The 19677-nt window shown below is 40.5% G+C and overlaps 1 protein-coding gene and 1 non-coding gene across 3 annotated transcripts in view; both read left to right on the top strand.

The window, feature by feature from the left end:
* Lrig2 (leucine rich repeats and immunoglobulin like domains 2) overlaps positions 1 to 19677 on the top strand; it is a 59542-nt gene that overhangs the window by 10131 nt on the left and 29734 nt on the right. For both annotated transcript variants that reach the window (XM_059266008.1, XM_059266007.1), the window contains exons 2-9: positions 5415 to 5480; positions 8168 to 8242; positions 8498 to 8632; positions 10673 to 10816; positions 10934 to 11077; positions 11559 to 11702; positions 11898 to 12041; positions 19528 to 19608. In XM_059266008.1, the coding sequence (XP_059121991.1) occupies positions 5415 to 5480; positions 8168 to 8242; positions 8498 to 8632; positions 10673 to 10816; positions 10934 to 11077; positions 11559 to 11702; positions 11898 to 12041; positions 19528 to 19608 (933 nt within the window). The remainder of the gene's footprint in view (positions 1 to 5414; positions 5481 to 8167; positions 8243 to 8497; positions 8633 to 10672; positions 10817 to 10933; positions 11078 to 11558; positions 11703 to 11897; positions 12042 to 19527; positions 19609 to 19677) is intronic.
* Positions 10415 to 10519, top strand: LOC131913951 (small nucleolar RNA U13). Its single transcript, XR_009380020.1, has one exon. It is a non-coding gene; the product is annotated as a small nucleolar RNA U13 (small nucleolar RNA).

Raw genomic sequence — 19677 nt, 5'->3', positions numbered from 1 at the left:
ACGTGGTTCGTGGCTTACCGGCGTCTTCACATGCAGCTTGTCATGGCGGCGGCTGGCAGTGTCTCTCTGACTCAGCCTTCCACTTCCCAGAATTCTCCTCTCTCCTTGTCTTGCCTATACTTCCTGCCTGGCCACTGTCCAATCAGTGTTTTATTTATACAGAATGATATCCACAGCAGTTATTTATTTAAAGTAAAGTTTTGGTGTGAGTATGAGTGTGGAGGTCAGAGAACAACTTTGTGGAGTCTGTTCTCTCCTCTACCTTGGGTTCCAGGGATCAACGTAGATTGGCAGCCTTGTGCAGCAAGTGCCTTTACCCACTGAGCCGTCTCTCCAGCCCTTAAACCAATACTTTAAGTGTTAAGATAGCTTTTTTGGTATTGCTTGTTTGTTTTCAGACAAGGTCTCACTCTGGCACTCTGGTTTGGCCTGAAACTCACAGAGATCCCACTTGAGTCTATCTCCTGTCCCCAGCTAAGATAGCTTGTTTTTTTTTTTTTGTTTGTTTGTTTGGTTTTCTTGTTCGAGACAGGGTTTCTCTGTCTCTGGCTGTCCTGGAACTCGATTTGTAGACCAGGCTGGCCTTGAACTCACAGAAATCCACCTGCCTTTGCCTCCCGAGTGCTGGGATTAAAGGCATGCGCCACCACTGCCCTGGTGATAGCTTGTTTTTAATGTCCATTTCACATTTAAAAGTTTTAACTTAGAAATAATAAATAGGAAAAAAAAGAATAGTCCAATAAAAAAACATGAACTCAATTGATTTTCAGAAATGCTCACAAATAATGGAAAATGTCATACCTTTCTCTATAGTATAGGATATAACCAACAGCATTGTTCCACTGTTCCCAGACTTTTTCTTTCTCTCCCCTCCTGCCCCCTCCCCCTTTTTTGAGAGACAGATTCTTATAATGTGTTGTCCATGCCTCTAATTTACAGTCTTTCTGCCTTGGTCTCTGAATGCTGGGACTACAGGTGTGTATCACTACACCTAGCCTCTTATTTTTTAAAAATGTATTTTATTCTTTTAAATTATGTGTGTTTGTGGGTGATTCTCTCTCCTTTAGTCCTGGCTCCTCTGCCAAGGCTGGGGCATGGTGTTGGGGGTGCTCCTCCCCATTCATGCTGGAATTTTGGCCGGTGTGTTGTGCAGATAGCCACGGTAGTTGCAAGTTAGTGAGTGCAGTAGCCGTATCATGTCTGGGAGTCAGCGTTTCATAGTTCTCCTCCCATCCACCAGCTCTTACATTCTTACTGCGTCCTCCTTGGAGATGCTCTCTGAGCCTTGGATGGCTCTGTGGGAATGGGGAGGTTGATGGATGGTTCATCCACAGCTGAGCACTCACAGTTACTTAGGCCTTTGACCACTTATGGTGAGTTTGTTTTTAAACAGTTTTTTTTTTTCATGGTCAAATATTAAAATAGAGTGGGGACATTCAAGGTGGAAAGTAAAAGTTCTTTAGTCACAGTTAAGAAAAACCACAGTTATTTGTTGGGAAGGCGTCTTACAAATGTATCTTTTGAAAACGTAAATGAAGCCACTGTGTAGTTTGTATAAGTATGTGTTGTATATTTTAACTGGCTTCAGAGAACTCCATAGGATGGAATTTTCATAAGTTATTTAACTCATCTTAACAGCATGTAGGTTTCATTTAGGATTTTTTTAGTACAATAACCTCTTGGATGGTTTTCCAAAATGGTATGATTATATATGTAGACTTTTTTTTTTTTTTTTTTTTTTTTTTTTTTTTTGGTTTTTCAAGACAGGGTTTCTCTGTGTGGTTTTAGTGGCTGTCCTGGATCTCTCTCTGTAGACCAGGCTGGCCTTGAACTCACAGAGATCCACCTGGCTCTGCCTCTGGAGTGCTGGGATTAAAGGCGTGGGCCACCACCGCCCAGCTGTAGACTAGATTCTTAGAAGTGGTGTTAAATGGATGATTCTGGAATACTAAATATGGTATTGGTGTGTACCCCAATATATTGACCAGGTTTTTGGTGGGCTATCTATCTTTTTACTGCTATCTTTCTCATGGAGTCAGAGTTCAGAATCAATATTTAGATTGTGGTTTTAGTATTTTATTTATTCATTTATTTATTTTGTTTTTTTGAGATAAGTTTTCTCTGTGTAGCCCTAGCTGTCCTGGATCTCGCTTTGTAGACCAGGCTGGCCTCGAACTCATAGAGATCCGCCTGCCTCTGTTCCTGAGTGCTGGGATTAAAGGCGTGTGCCATCACTGCCTGGCTAATGCTTTTGATTCTTGAAAACAAAAAAGATTATTGACACAGAAGTGGACATATCTGACTGAGCAAAAATCTCCTGTATCTTTGTGGCTGCAGAAATTCTTTGTAGTTGGCTTGCAGAACTTGTGATTTCTCTGAGCATTTTGTAAATAATTTACACCTTGAGAGCACTGCACAACCACAGTAATGGAACCTCAGGCTCTGGGTGGCATTAAGCACTTTAATAATTAATTGATTATCACAGCTGCTTCCCTGTAGCATGAGTGAGAAGGGGAATCTACAGCTCAGAGTGATAAAGCCTTCATTAAGATGTTTACACATCAGTCATCCATTAATACTCATATTTGTAGTGTTAGAAAATACAGAAAAGGTTACTGATTGTTAAGTACATTTTGGGGATCGTTGAAGGGAATAGTTGGCTTTCATTTTAATCATAGCAGTTCCAGTGATGCTTTACCAAACCCTAAATCTCCCTGGTAGTTAATTTATTATTATGTATATGTGTGGACATATGTATCTGTGCAGGTGTGGGTGCACATGTGTGCACATGAGTGAGGAGGCCCAAGGTTGGTACTGGGAGTGTTCCTTTGAGCAGGGGTCTCTCAACTGAACCCAGGGCTCATCGAACCTCTTAGTCTAGCTAGCCAGGTTGCTCTTGCGATCCTGTCTCTGCCTTCTAAGTGCTGGAATTATAGGTGGGCTTCTGGGCCCACATGGCAGTTGTGTGGGTATTGGGGGTCCAAACCCTGGTCTCTATACTTGCTTGACAAGCAACTTAATCTACTGAGTCACAACTCATCTCCTTAGGTCCTTGGTAGTCTAACTTGATTGCACTCCTCCCTAAGAGTTCTCCTGTGGATGTCACTCAGTGGCAATATAGACAGTCCTTGGTCAAATAATTTCTTTTTTCTTCTTGTGGTTTTTGGAAACAGGGTTTCCCTGTGATGCCCTGGCTGTCTTGGAATTTGCTCTGTGGATCAGGCTTGCCTTGAATGCAGAGATCTGCCTGCCTCTCCCTCCCGAGTGCTGGGATCAAAGGCGTGCACCACCACTGCCCGTCCCAAATAATTTCTTTTGAATAAAATACTTTAAAAGATAGTTCTATGGGGCTGGAGAGATGGCTCAGCAGTTAAGAACACTGGCTGCCCTTCCACAGGACTTGGGTTCAATTCCCAGCACCCATATGGCAGCTCACAACTTTCTAACTACAGTTCCAGGGGATCAGACACTATCACACAGACATACATGCAGGCAAAACGCCAATGAACACAAAATCAAATTAAATCATTAAAATTTAAAAAAAAGATAGTTCTGTGTTAAAAGTTTAAACTCATGGTGAAATTCAGTGAAATTTCTACTCCAGTAAACTACTTGCCTGAGATGGGATGGAATTTTGAATAAATAACTTCTCTACTTTTAGTTATATGACTTTAGATTGACAAACTATTAGTTTGTGTGCTTGTTTTATATGTAAGCAAAATGAAGATTGTAAATATATTTACCTTGTAGTTATGTGTTATTTAGCTAGTAGTACACAGAAGACTGCCTGCTACTTAATAAATATTAAGCCAGAACTATCACCATCATCAACATAATTCAAATGAGATTTATTACCTTCTCCAGAAGCTAGATAGCTCCTTTTAGGAAGACCAAATTCCCTGAAGGATGTGATCAGTTTTGTTTGTTTGCTTTTTGAGACTGGGTCTTGGTATGAGCACAGGTTAGCCTTGCACTCCAGTGTTAGCCTTTGTGCGTCACCACTGCATATACAGCCCTCTTCCAGTTTAGTACAGAAACTCTCATTTTGACTTGTGACAGACATCTACCTTCAGATTTGTTTACAGCTGATTGGGTTTTTATGTAATCACTACAAGAGATAAAGAAACTCACTGTTAAGTAAAGAAAGCAAGGGACAAAATGTGTGCATTATCATTTGTATAAAAAATTGGAGGGCTGCAACCACACAGTAGTTTCATTTGTTGCTGTTAGAAAAAGACAGTCCATTAGAAAGCTGGTGACAAGGATGGAAGACTTTATAGCCTTTTATACTTAATTTTTTTTTTTTTAATGGGATCTTAGTTTCTTGCTATGTAGCCTGAGCTAGTCTGGAACTCACAGAGATCTGTCTACTTCTGCCTTCCCAAGTGCACCACCACACCTAGCTTGTTGGTTTGCGAGACAAGAATTTGCTGTACAGTCCAGGTTGGACTGTAGCTTATGTCCCTCCTACCTCAGCCTTCCAAGTGCTGGGATTATAGGTATGGACCACCATAGGTGGCTTTGGCCTTTTTTTTAAATTGAACCATATTGGTACATTCTAAATTACTAAAAACACATTAAAAATTGAAAAGTATTAGATCTGTTTTGAAATTTGGACAGACTTATTCATAAGCACTTCTTTTGGTAATACTGAAATTCAGTTGCACTTTTTTTTTTAAATGATCTTACTATGTAATCCTGGCTGCCCTAGAGCTTACATAGAGTTTACACCAGGCAAACCTCAAATTGAGTGATCCTCCTACCTCTATCTTCTTAATGCTGAGGTTACAGACAATTCAGCACCATCCCCTAAATCCACAGTTAGGGATGGGTGAGATAACTCAGAGGTTAAGAGCATATACTGCTCTTGAAGAGAGGAGTCTTGCAGAGGACCACATTGAGTGCCTATAACCCTGCCTTCAGGGGACTCTGATGCCTTTGGCCTCCATGGACATCTGTACTCCCATGCACATACCCACAGATGAACATAATTGAAAATAAAAAGAAATCTTTGGTTGGTTGGTTATCTATCAGCTTATTTATTTATTTATTTATTTATTTATTTATTTATTTATTTATTTATTTATTTATAGACAGGGTTTGTCAATCCAAAGTCACATAACTAAAAGTGGAGAAGTTATATATTCAAAATTTTATCTCATCTCCGGCAATAGACAGTAGTCTGCCACCTGAGTGCTAGGATTAAAGGCTAAATAAATCTTTAAAAAAATTTACCTTTAGTAGGATTTCCAGTATTTCCTTTTTAGTTTTGCAATTCCTCCCTTCCCTGGGCACATTGGGGAGTCCCTGGGTCTTGGCCCCTCTACCACTGAAGTATCTAGCTAGTTCCTGTTTTGTTTTTGTCTGAGATCCAGCTTCCACCACTAAACTTAAGTATGTTTGTCCTCTTTCAGGGATTTGAGTCATAACCGGTTGTCTAACTGGAACATAAGCTTGGAATCACAGACTTTACAAGAAGTGTAAGTTATTTTTATTTATTCAATATTAAAGTCTTTGAAATAACCTAATTATGAATTTGAGTATTTTTGGTGTATGTATGTGTGTATGTATTTGTGGTCTTGTGTGTGCTTGTGGAGTCCAGAAATGTGCATTAAGTGTCTCCTGAATTGCTTGCCTACCTTATTTGTTTAAGATAATGTTTTTATTTATCCTTTGAGAATTTCATATATTTTGACCATATTCTTTCCCTTTTTCCAAGTCCTCCCAGATCCTCACACATCTCCCTATCCACCCAACTTTTATGTTCTCTCTATTTTTCTTGTTTTTGATTTGTTTTTCTTTCAAGACAGGACTTCTCTGTGTAGCCCTGGCTGTCCTGGAATTCACTGTGTAAACCAGGCTGGCCTCAATTCAGAGATCTGCCTGCCTCTGCCTCCTGGGTGCTGGGATTAAAGGTGTGTGCCACCACTGCCCAGCGTTTTTTTGTTTTTGTTTTTGGTTTTGGTTTTTTGTTGTTGTTGTTGATTTGTTTTTTGAAACAGTGTCTTACTGTGTAGCCCTGGCTAGCCTGGAACTCACTTTGTAGATCAAGCTTGCCTTGAAATTACAGAATCCACTTGCTTCTACCACCTAGTCCAGTGCTCTTTCTCTCTTAAAAACTAAACAAACAAACAAGTAAAATCCCTAAACAAACATGGAATCTAATTTGTGTTGGCTGGTTATTCCTGAATATGGAGCCTTCCCTGAGTGTGGTTGATATACTCAATATCACTCCATTGAAAAAAACTGATTTCCTCTCCCATCAGTTACCAGTTGTAAGTAGCTTTTTGTCTTGGAGTAGGACTTAGTGTCCACTTCCCCTTGGGGTTTTGTCTGGCTTGAGCTTGTGCAGGTCTTGTGCATACCGTTGCAGTCTCCATGAGTTCATGTGTGCATTTGCCCTGTTGTGTCTAAGAAGACAGCTGTTTCCTTGAAGTCATCCGCCACCTCTGGCTCTTAGGATCTTTCTGCCCCCTCTTTCTCGTACATCCCTGAACTTTGGGAGGAGTGTGATACAGATATCTTATTTAGGACTGAGCATTCCAAATTTTCTTAACTCTGCATGTTGATCAGTTAATTACTGTCTACTTCATGGAGACGCTTCTCTGATAAGAGTTGAGAGATACATTGATCTATGGATATAGCAATATGTCATTAAGAGTCGTTTTATTGATATGTTCATTTAACAGGATAATAGTAGTAGATTTCCCCCTAGGGCCTATGATTTACCTAGTCTTAGGTTCTTGGCCTCATTCTACCTTAGTTTTTGAGGCAGCATCTCTCAACCTGAACCTCACTGATTCAGCTAGATTGACTGGTCATTGATCACCAGGGATCTGCCTAGTTCCATTTCCCCTACCTCGGTACTGGGTGTACAGATGTGTACTACTCTGTTCAGCTTTACATTGGTGCTGGGGATCTTAACTTGGTCCTTATGTTTGCATACCAAGCACTTTACTGCCTGGACCGTTTATTTCTCCAGCCTGAATTTGGGAATATTTAATCTAGAGATGCTGTGAAAACAATTGAAGGAAGGGCTGGAGAGATGGCTCAGTGGTTAAGAGCACTTGCTGCTCTTCTGGAGGACCTGAGTTCCATTCCCAACAACCATGTGAGGCATCTCACAGCTACCCTACTGTCCTACCACTGAGCTATACATCCTCCTTTTGAAACATTTTTAAAATTAAAATGTATCACTTCTTAACCCCCTTTTAAAAAACAGTGTTTTTATTATTTTATGTGTATGGGTGTTTTGGCTGCATGTTGGTCTGTACACCATGTGCATGCGGGATCCACAGAGGCCAGAACAGGAAGTCAGATACCCTGGAACTGGAGTTTGAGACAGTTGTGAGCTGCCATATGGGTGCTGGGAATCAAACCTGGGTCTTCTAGAAGAGCACCCAGTGCTATTAACAATGGAACCATCTCTTCAGCTCCTCAACTCCCTTCTTTAAAAAGATGGAATCTTGCTACATAGCTTAGACTGATCTAGAATGTCCATTGTAGGTTGCCTTGGATTACATGTCTTCCTCCATCCGTCTTCTAAGGTCTGGGGTTGCTGGCATGTGTCATCATATCTGGTCCAAGCCTTTGTAATACTGATTTTTGTTGTTATTGTTGTTGTTGCTATTGCTTTTTGAGACAGGGTCTTTCTGTTATAGTCCAGGTTGGTTTTGAACTTACATTCTCCTTCCTGTTCCTTCCAAGTAATGGGATTACAGGTGTGCTAAAACCACATCTAGCTTTTAATACTGATTTTAATGGTAGAACATTACTATGAAGTAACACATTAAAACCTCCAATTTCTCAGAGCTGCAGAGATGGCTCAGCTTTGGTTAAGCTCACATACTGCTCTTGAAGAAGACCTGAGTTTTGTTCCCATCATTCACATTGGGTGGCTTACTACTTACTGCCTGTAACTTAAGCTTTAGGGGATCTGATGCCACTGCACTTAATTTGTACAACCCTCCTCTTCTCACATAATTAGAAATAATAAAAATCTTAAAAAAAATTGTAATTTTTCAAAACCACAATTTTATATTAGTCTAATTTATTCTGTGTTATAGGCCTTTTCAAATTTGGATACACTAGCATATTACCCAAAAACCAGAATTCAGGAGGTAATTTCCACCATTAAACTTTCAAAACTGTTTTCTCTTTTGCTTAGGAAAATGAATTACAATGAGCTAACAGAGATCCCATATTTTGGAGAACCAACACCTAATATTACTCTACTTTCATTGTAAGTTAAGACTTCAGATCTTCTATTTAATTGTGAGTGTGTGTGTGTGTGTGTGTGTGTGTGTGTATGTATGTATGTATGTAGAAATCCCTGTTTTGGAGAACCAACACCTGCTATCACTCTGCTTTCACTGTAGTATAACAGTACCTGTTGTTTGTTTTTCAAGTGCCCATACTATTTATCCTAATTATTTAGTATTCTTGTGGCCTGGGATAAATCATTGGCAATAACTTCAGTATAACCCTTGTTTTGTAGAGTCCATAATCTAATACCAGAAATAAATGCAGAAGCATTCCAGCTTTACTCTGCTCTCGAGAGTTTAGACCTCAGTTCCAATATAATATCAGAGATCAAGACATCTTCATTTCCTCAAATGTCGCTGAAGTATCTGTAAGTAAAATAGAGACCTGCATTTACCGAATTGATTGGAAGAGTAGTTCATGAGTAAACTGCAAGGGAACAGTGGGCTGGGCAGTAACTGGTGTACTGCCTGCTTTCTAGATTTACTTTAAAGTGCATTTCTATCCTTCATCAGTTAACCACATTCCCTCAAATGTCTGTTGTTTATTTAATTTTGATATTCATTTGTAAAACAAGCTTAGCTTTGGGCTTTTGGGGTTATTTATTCTTCTACTTCACCTGAAAAGAAAGTGTACTCTGTTGCCAGTAAAAAAAATTGCTAGACATTGAGTGCAACGTTCAAGATTTAACTTTTAACATTGATTTGTTTGTTATTGTACATGGGGTGATGTAATACACATATCCTACAGTGAGAGTGTGGAGGTCAGAGGACAACTTTGTGGAATTGTTTTTGTCTTCCCTCTCTGTTTCTCTGTCTCTTTCTTTCTTTGCTTGGTTTTCTTTCATTTTTTTGAATTGAATTATTTTTTTTAAATAATTTTTTTATTAAAAGATTTTTGTATTCATTTTACATACCAACCAGATTCCCCTGTCCTCCCTCCTCCCACTCCCCAGCCTCCCCCCCACCCAAACTACCCCCCATTTGGTTTTCTTTCTTTTAGTTTTTTGAGACAGGGTTTCTCTGTGTATTCTTGGCTGTCCTGGAACTCACTCTGTAGACCAGTCTGGCCTTGAAGTCGAGATCCGTCTGCCTCTGCCTCCCTAGTGCTGGGATTAAAGGCGTGCGCCACTAGTGCTCAGTTTTTTTCTTCCATCTTTATGTGTGTTCCAGGGATGGAATTCAGGTTGTTAGGCTTGTTTGGCAACTGTTTTTATTTGCTAGGCCATCTTGTCAGCCCAAGATGGCTGACATTTTGGTACTGGAAACCAAATCTAGGATCTTGTCATGCTAGGCGGTTGCTGTCCCATGAGCCATACCTCCAGTCCTAATCAGCTTTTGTAATTTACTTTTGTAAAAAGTAAGTAGGAATGATTTGTTACTGTTTGTTAAACAGTAGCTTACCCTGTGTATTGATGATGATAGCATGCGTGCCAGTTTCTAAAGCATATTCATGCACACTATTTAGTAACATCCTGAATGAAGTGGAGCTTTACTTTCCATCCCGTTGTTTTGAGACAGGGTTTCACTGTGTTGTTCTGGCAGGCCTGGAACTTACAATGTAGACCAGGCTTGCCTCAAACTCATAGAGATCCATCTACCTCTATCTTGCAAGAGCTGGGATTAAGGGTATTTACCACCATACCCCACCTTCCCCCTCTTTTTAAGGCTGGGGTTCAAACTCCTAGGACCTTGCCATATGTACTCCGTCACCGAGCTATACCTACAACCCTAACATAATTAATTTTGTAGATAAAGGGAGAAAGCAGTTAAGTGATTTGTGAACTAAAATAGCAGTGAAGGAGCTGAGGAGATTGCTCAGTGGGTACAAGTGCTTGGCTCTGCAAGCACAAGAACCTGAGTTCAAATCCCAAATAGCCTGTGATAATAGGGACGTGGCTGTGTGTGTCTGTAACTCCAGCATTGGGAGTAGTGAGAGGCATATCCTGAGAGTGATGGCCAGCCAGCCTAGCCAAAATGATAGATAGATTCCTGATTCCATGGGAGACCCTGTCTTGAGGTAATAAGTCAGAGAATGATAGAGGTAGCTTTCTCTTCCCCCATCCTGCTCTGGCCTCTACACCCACATACACACAATGTGCATACTCAGTTGGATAACACATACACATACACACAAAAAAATATCAGTTAAGATTCTTTTTTGATTCATAAGCATGATGATTGGGTATTCGTGCCTTTGCATGATATGTGCCTCCCATGACGTTGTTGCAACCTTGGCACATGACTTTTGTCTGACATGAAAATAAACAGCCTGATTGGGGGGCTGGGGAGATAGCAGTCTAATGTTTTGTCAAAATGTATATAGTTAATTGATGGAATTGGAGCCAGAGTTACAGACTTTGGTTAGTTATCACTGTTTCTTTTCTTTTGCTGCTACCTTGTCATTTTAGGAATTTGAGTAATAATAGGATAACCACCTTGGAGGCCGGTTGCTTTGACAACTTATCAGGTTCTTTATTAGTGGTAAAATTAAACCGGAACCGAATTAGCATGATTCCACCTAAAGTCTTCAAGCTGCCTCATCTCCAGTTCTTGTGAGTAACAAAATGGATGGATTGTAAGAGACAAGTTTCTTTTACAGTAGTTTTTCTTTTTAAGTTACTGTTAGAGTAACTCAACCAATTTTCTAACTGTAAAATTTTTTGTTTAAGGGAACTGAAAAGAAACAGGATTAAAATTGTAGAAGGCCTTACCTTCCAAGGGCTTGATTCCTTACGCTCATTGAAAATGCAACGGAATGGAATTAGCAAACTCAAAGATGGAGCATTTTTTGGCTTGAATAATATGGAAGAATTGTAAGTACTAGGATAGGGAGAGTTGGGAGGACTCTTTCTGGGCTTTTAATGTTAGTTAACAGATACACGGTTTTTCTGATATGAGGTAAAAGGCAAACAACCTTTACTTTCTTCTCCCTTTCTTCTCCTCCTCCCCTCCAAGATTGAACCCAGGGCCTTACACATGCTACACACCTTGCTTTTGTACAGACTTTTAAGTTTTTTTAGTTAACTGGTATTTTTGTTATCATTCTTAAACTTTTCAATCTAAAAATAAATTATATTGTTTTGACTCAAAGTTACCAGAATTTATCTGAATCAGGAATCTTGTACTACTCGATGTGTTGGTTTTGTAGCTACTTAGTCCCTTTAGGGCTAGATCTTAAGTTTCTTGGGTCACTAGAGTTCAGCAAAGGTGTCTGTCAAAGCATTTAATGGAGATTTATAGTCGTGGTATTGAACGCCTTGTTTGAGTTACTCACTTCTCTCTGTAATTGTACAGAGAGCTGGAACATAATAACCTCACAGGAGTGAACAAAGGGTGGCTGTATGGCTTGCGAATGTTACAGCAGCTCTATATGAGCCAGAATGCTATCGAAAGAATCAGCCCTGACGCATGGGAGTTCTGCCAGAGACTGTCTGAACTGTAAGTGTGGAGTGGTGTTTCGTGGGAGGGTGTGAGACTAGAGCAGATTGGAGGGATTATGCTCATGGTTGTCATGAGATCTCTGTTTCCTCAGTCTTTGTTAGAAACACTAAACTTAGCATGTCAATGGAGTAAAATTTGTAGGTTGGGCTAAATATAATAATTTTTTGACTTTCAGTGTTTCTTGTTTTTCAGGGATTTGTCCTATAACCAGCTGACCCGCCTTGATGAATCTGCCTTTGTGGGTTTGAGTTTCCTAGAGAGATTGAATTTAGGGGACAATAGAGTCACTCATATTGCTGATGGTGTATTTAGGTTTCTTTCCAATCTTCAAACACTGTAAGTTTTTAATTTTTTTTTTTTGCTTTTTTTTTTAAATTTGTTTCAGACTGAAACTAAGCAAATTAATGAAAATAACTAATCAATGTGAAAATGGATATATGTTAGCATTTTGTGTTTCTTTTATTCTCTATCCCATAAGTACACCTTAGAGCTATTTATACTTTAATTCTGACTAATCTCCTAACAGCAAAGCCTCTCCAGGTCAGTTGGCAGTGTTAGAATGCAGTCATCTGCTTGTTCTCTTGATGGATAGTGTACCAGAACGCCTGGCTTTGTCTGAAAGGATGCAGCTGTGGAGTGGTAGCGGTCTATCTACACTGTTAGGAGTTTGCTGCATGGCGTGTGCGTGTGTGTGTGTGTGTGTGTGTGCGCGTGTGTGTGCGTGTGTGTGTGTGTGTGTGTGTGTGTGTGTGTGTGTGTTTGGGTCTTTGGGGGCAGTGCTGTGGATTAAAACTTGAGCATACTAGGCCAGCACTTTACCACTGAGCTACATCTTCATGCTTTGCCCCAAGGAAACTAACCCCTTTTTTCTTTTTGGTGACAAGATTTCAATGTGTAGCTTAGGTTGGGCTTGAACTCTTAGCTCTGCCTTACAGGTACAGGGATTATAGATATGTATTATCATACCTGGTTAAATGGTGTGTGTGTGTGTGTGTGTGTGTGTGTGCACGCACACACACTTGTTTCTGCTGCTACATATGGTGCTGCTACTGTTGATTGATTATTGGCCTTGTTCAGAGGAATACTCCCCTAGCATACACAAGGCCAGTAATCAGTCGACAGAAGCACTACTGATGAGTTTCATTAAGATTGCTTATAGGAGTCTGGCTCGGGTATCAGTGGCCATAAGGTTGAAGAAAGTATCTCTTCCCTCCCCCATTAACTGTGTAACTCCTCAGTGAGGTGTGGGGCCTTGTGAGCCCCTTCTTCCTCCATTAAAGAATGTTGATGGGCCTTATCTTTTCTTTTCCCTTTATGAAATTTATTTTCTTACATAAATTACGTATCTGGGCAGACAGCCTTCACTTTATTGCACTAGTAGCACAGGAGGTTTGTGTTTTTCAACGTAGCACTGGTCTACCAGGTACTGTAGAAGAGGATGAGGAAAAGCCAGGACCTGCTCAGGAGGCCAGGGGTTGGGTGGGATGGGGTGAGGTATAGAACAACAATAACCCTTCTGACAACTGGTTTTCTCCCAGGAGATGGGCCTTGTTTTACATAGGTAATCATAGCTTCTGGGAGTTTAAGATTGTTAATGCTATGTCTTTTTAAAGATTTATTTATTCATTATGTATACAGTATTCTGCCTGAATATATGCCTGCATACCAGCTCTCATTTTAGATGGTTGTGAACCACCATGTGGTTGCTGGGAATTGAACTCAGGACCTCCGGAACAGCAGCCAGTGTTCCTAACATCTGAGCCATCTCTCCAGCCCCTATGGCTGAGTCTTAAATACTCTGTCCTCTTCACTTTGACCAGTTAATGAGTCTCTGCAGTTAACTGGTGGCCCTCTCCAAAAAGAAGCTTCTCTGATCAAAACTGTCATCAATAATCATATTCAATTATTTAGGAGTCAGATATTGGGCACATCATGCTCATTAGGAAAATAATAGCAATTGCTTCCTCCCTAGGGCCCACGCCTTTCCTAGCCATGGACTTTTGACCATGTTTATGGAGCAAGCCTCAAGTACAATCACAAAGTGGTTGGATAATAGGCGTGTTGATGTTAATACCAGTAGGTACATCTTTCCTTTCAAGTCAGTAGTGTTACACACAGAGTCCACGGCTGAGTAAGACTGTTGATAACAATACTTTAGCACTGTGAGACTAGTCAGCAGGAAGGAAGCTTTCAACCTAGTTCTAGTGCGATTCCTCTGTCCTGAGACCAAAGCATGTGGTGCCTTCGGCAGTTGTGTCTTACCATCTAGTTCTGGTGGGCAGCCAACAGCAGAAGCAATCGCCTGTATTGTTTTGGGGGCATTTGGGGCCTTTCTGTCTAATCACTTGTAGGGAGGCAACCCACCCTGGCCCTGGGGTTCTCATTTAACATTATATGGCTTCTGGTAGCAGCTTTATTCTCTCATGCATGGTACTGACATTAAAACTCTGTTTTCTTTTGAAATTTTATTTTTTTAATTAGCTTATCAAGTATCAGGTTTTCCTAGGGGTAGATAGAGGTTTTTTCCATATCCATAGCTTTAATTGACTCTTTCCCACCCTTTCCTCTCCTTCCTCTCCTTCCTCTCCTCCTCTTCCCCTACTCCACTGCTTCCTTTCTCATGTAAACTTTTTTACTTTTTGTTTTCCCCTTTTACTCTTGTATCTAATGGGTTCTATCCCTTCCCCCTAAAAATGTCTTTTGTCCCTTCTTAGGGGCCCTGTTCTTATAATTTGGATTCTTAATGCCTATTTATTAGAATTCTTGAGATTATCACATTCAAAATTAATAAATGGTTTCAGGAAAGAGATAGGCTCCAAACTTTGGGACCTAACCACCAATGAGAAGGAGACACAATAAGTATAAGAAAAATACTTAGGATACACGCTGTCTAGTTACTATTATACTTAGTTACTTAGTTCTGTTGCTGTGAAGAGACACTATGTCCAAGGCGGCTCTTATAAAGGAAAGCATTTAATTGGGCTTTGCTTATAGTTTCAGAGGGTTAGTCCATGAACATCCTAGCAGGGAGCGTGGCAGCAGGTAGGAGCAGTGGCTGAGAGCTTACATCCTGATCATCAGGCAGCAGACAGAAAGACTAGGTCTGTTATGGGCTTTTGAAACCTCAAAACCTACGCCTGGTGGCACACCTCCTCTAACAAAGCCACACCCCCTCCAGTAAGGACACACTTGTTCCAGCAGGGACACAGCACAGTCCTTCCCAAACAGTTCTCCTAACCGGAGACCAATCATTCAAACATAAATCTATGGGAGCCAGTCTCATTCAAACCACCATATTCCACCTCCTGGCCCTATAGGCTTGTAGCCATATCATAATGAAAAATGCATTCGGTTCAACTTTAAAAGTCCCCATCGTCTTTCATAGCCTCAACACTATTTAAAAGACTAAAGTCTCTTCCAAGACTCAAGGCAATCTTCTAATTGTAATCCCCTGTAAAATAAAAAATCAAATCACATATTTCCAACATACAATGACACAGGACATACATTACCATTCCAAAAAGGAGAAAAGGGAGCATGGTGAGGAAACACTAGACCAAAGCAGGACCAAAACCTAGCAGGGAAAACTCCAAATTCTCTATCTCTGTGCCCAGTGTCTTGACTTATTAGATGGCTTTTTATATCCCATTTTTTTCCCCAGCTTTGTTGACTGCAACACACTTCTCTCTCTTGGACTGGTTCCACACCCTGTCTGTAGCTCTCCTTGACAGGTATCCAAGGTTCTGGCATCTCCAACATCTTGGGATCTCCAATGTAATTACCCAGGCTTCACCTTCATAGCTTCATGAAATGGCCTCTTTAGGTCACCATGCAGGGACTCCTTGCCACACTTTGCCCTGGCGGCTTTCCTTAACTGCTGAGGAATTATTCTACAACCCCTTTCTTATATCCTTGATCAAACCAGAACCATGTTGCCAGAAGTGCCAAGTTCTGCTGCCTGGGCTAAAACCTGGTCCCTTCCATGACTTATATTTGCATAAACTTTGACTTGGTGGTATTTCCTTTGGGATGTAAACTTGCCTTTTTACAAGTTGTAGGATTAGCTAAGTTGGATTTTCCCCAGAGGTAACATTGCCTTTATTCCATTTAGCATCAGACCTTTCTTTAAACTTCCCATCTCTGTGAGCATAGGGCTTGCTTGGCTCCAACATTACATTTCCTGGTGGTCTTTCCCCCCAAAACTGTATATTTTGTATTTCTTTTTGCATCTATGGCTCCTTTTAATTGTAGATCTGTGTAACCGTAATCACTGATAACCACATAACACAATCAGTGCTAGGCTGCTTTGAAATCTCTGCCAATGACATTTGTCCAAACCTCTTCAATTTAGTCTTTGGCAGGTTTTTTGAACAAAGGGCAGAAAGCAGCCACATTCTTTGCCAACATATCACATGAGTGGTCTCTAATATTCTTCCCCTCTGAAACCTTTTGAACTGGGCCTCCATAGGCCACATTGCTGTCAGCACTGCTGCCTTCCATACTCCTACTAGGACGGCCCAGTTAAGCCCTACTTACAGCATTCAACTGCTTTCCTAATTCAAAGTCCCAAAGTCTTCCATATTTCAGTAAGTAACAGTATGGTCAGGCTGTCACAGCAATACCCCAGTCCCCAATACCAATTTCTATCTTAGTTCTACTGCTGTGATGAAACACTATGACCAAAGCAACTTATAAAAAGAAGCATTTCATTGGGGACTTGGTTACAGTTTCAGAGGGTTAGTCCATAACCATCATGGCAGGGAGCATGTAGGTAGCAGGCAGGCAGACATGGCACTGCCCCAGTAGTTGAGAGCTTACATCTGATCTACAAAATGGAGACAAAGCGAACAAGACTGAACCTGACCTGGGGTTTTAGAACCTCAAAGTGCATCCCCAGTGACACACCTCCTCAAACAAAGCCACACCCCTAATCCTTCCCAAATAGTTCCACTAACTGAGGATCAAGCATTCATCTGTAGGAGCCTTGGGGCCAGTTCTCATTCAAACCACTACATATACATACAAACAAAAATACACCTGTATATGTAGACCAAGCTGACCTTAAAATCAGAGAGATCTGCTTAGTTCTGCCTCTATACCTCACTGATTATGTTTCCTTTTCTTTTCTTTTCTTTTCTTTTTTTGTCTCTGTGTTACCCAGGCTGGCTTTGAACTTTGCATCTTCCTGTCTTAGTCTCCTAAGTCCTGGGATTATTGGCATGAGCCAATAATGCCTCTCTGGGTGAATCATTTCTATTTATTTTCTGCTGTGGAGGAGGGGAATGTTCTGAAGAAGTGATAGTAAATGAAAATGAGCTGTGTTAGCATTTTACTTGAAGAAGGCTAAGCAAGAAGAAGCCTCTTGGCATCCATACAACTTTATATAATCTTATAAATCAGAAAGTGTGTGCCCTAGTCTAGTATAAGATGACTTTAGGAAGCAAGTGATTAAATATATTTTTTAAAGTTTTGCTTATTTATTATGTATATAGTTTTCTGCCTGCATGTATGCCTGCAGGCCAGAAGAAAGCACCAGATTTCATTAGAGATGGTTGTGAGCCACCATGTGGTGGCTGGGAATTAAACTCAGTACTTCTGGATGCGCAGCAGTACAAAATCTATACCTTGCCACGTGGTTCGTGGCTTACTGGCGTATTCACATGCTGCTTGTCATAGTGGTGGCTGGCAGTAACTACTTCCTCCTTCCTGTTCTCTCTGTTCTCCTCTCTGTTAGTCCCACCTATACTTCCTGCTTGGCTACTGGCCAATCAGTGTTTTATTTATTGACCAATCAGAGCATTTGACATACAGACCATCCCACAGCACTTCCCCTTTTCTTTTCTTTTCTTTTTTTTTTAAAAGGAAGGTTTTAACTTTTGCACATCTCCAAAGCCAGCTTGGTATATTTGGGAATTTGGGCGTAGCTTCTCTTACTACTTCCTGCTGGAGGGGGTCGCTGTGTCTTATGGGAACACAGAAAATTTTAGGATTATGGAGTAGTCCATGAGGGTGTATCATCTGAGCCAGTTGTCTTGAAACGGTTCTGGATGTTGGATCATCTGGGCCTTGGTGTCATCAGAGACCTTTCAGGTGGTCTTGGCTGGTCAAACCTGATGTATCTTAATCTGGAACAAATCCATAGCCTCTGGCTTTCTGTGGAAACAAAAGCAGAGCCTCCTTTCCAAAGCAACATATCCTTACATCCAAATTTTGAAGTCAAGGTACCTTTAAAATATCCATATTGGTTTAACTCAACAGCTTTTGCAATCAAATGTTTTTCTTCAGTTACGAATATCAAAGAGAACATAATCCAGATTTTCTGCGTGATAGCCATCTTTAGGTGGCTTATTTTTTATATTACCTTGAACCTATTGCTTTAAACTGCAGCATTCTAAGACTGAAACGGCGCTGTGGCTGCTGGCTCTGCCCACCTCAGCTTCCCAACATGGCAGTGGTACGTTTACCGTTTACCGCCAGCTCTGGGAGCCATCGTGGGTCTATGCTTTTATCAAAGCAGCATGTAGCCCAGAAACCTCTTTTTGTTTTGTTTTGTTTTGTTTTGTTTTGTTTTGTTTTGTACTAGTAAAGGCTAAATCCACCACACAGCTTAATGTGCTACTTGCAGAGGCCTCATTCGCGTCATATTGCAGGTCAAGCGTGCACGCCAGGAACCCGCCATAGTAGCTCAAACATGCAGGCTGCCACTAACTTGAAAGAGACAACTAGGAGCTGTTTTTAGCTCTGTTTTAGTATCTTTTTACTCAGGTTTTAGGTGGAAACTCTTGCCAACTGCTGAGCCATCTCTGCAGCCTGTGATTAAATATTTTTAATATAACTGATATTTTGTCATTACATGATGTATACAATTGTAATTCCTCTGAGAATGGCCTAGTGGATTTTAAAAGACCATACTTTTCAAGAAAACACAGTGACTACACTAGCACCTGGGCATACCATTTTTCCTTCCAAGAGGAATGTTGGCTTGCTTTTGAGCTGTGAAGCTCTGTGTTGGTATTACTCTTTGAGCTATTTTAAGTTTAAGGGCCTAGCGGAAGGCTTGGAACACCCAGAAATCCCATGAGTCTAAAATTACATTTGTAAGCTGTATCTATCTTCTTTATCTTGGAACCCTCCTTTTTGTAGGACCCCATCTACAATTTTTAATAGGCTAGTATCGTTAGATATGGTTAACTAGGAAGATTAGTAATCTAAGCAGGTTAATTGGCTTATTTTTTTATTTATTCATTTATTTGTTCTTATTTATTTTTGAGACAGGGTTTCTTTATGAAGTTCTGGCTGTCGTGGAATTCACTATGTAGATCAGGCTGCCTTGAACTCACAGAGATCGTCCTGCCTCTGCCTCCTGAGTGCTAGGACTAAAGGCATGTGCCATTACCCCTGCTTAATATATCAGCTCTTCTGTGTTTATCACAGAGATTTCTTTCAAAAGCAAGACTGAGTCTTCACCATAAATAATTGTTAAAATAAGAATCAAAATTAGGGCTGGAGGGATGGCTCAGCGGTTAAGAGCACTACTTGTTCTTCCAGAGGTCCTGAGTTCAATTCCCAGCAACCACATAGTGGCTCACAGCAATCTGTAATGAGATCTGGTGCCCTCTCCTGGTCTGCAGGTGTACATGCAGATAGAGCACTGTATACATAATAAATAAATAAATAAATAAATAAATAAATAAATAAATAAATAAATATTTAAAAAGAAAAAAAAGAATCAAAATTAGCATGTGTCCCTTTACGCTGCAATACCAGGATGCTGTCTAGTGGTCATATTGGCTAACAACTTTTTTCTCCCTGACACTTTCAGAGATTTGAGAAACAATGAAATTTCATGGGCCATAGAAGATGCTAGTGAAGCCTTTGCTGGACTCAAAAGTCTCACTAAATTGTATGTATCCGTGATGTTTGTATATATCTAATAGATATCTTTTCAAGGAGTAGTTGTAAATATTATTGG

The sequence above is a fragment of the Peromyscus eremicus genome, chromosome 6 (assembly GCF_949786415.1).
Source record: "Peromyscus eremicus chromosome 6, PerEre_H2_v1, whole genome shotgun sequence".
In the NCBI taxonomy this organism is placed as follows: domain Eukaryota; kingdom Metazoa; phylum Chordata; class Mammalia; order Rodentia; family Cricetidae; genus Peromyscus; species Peromyscus eremicus.
This window is presented reverse-complemented; position numbering and strand designations above follow the sequence as displayed.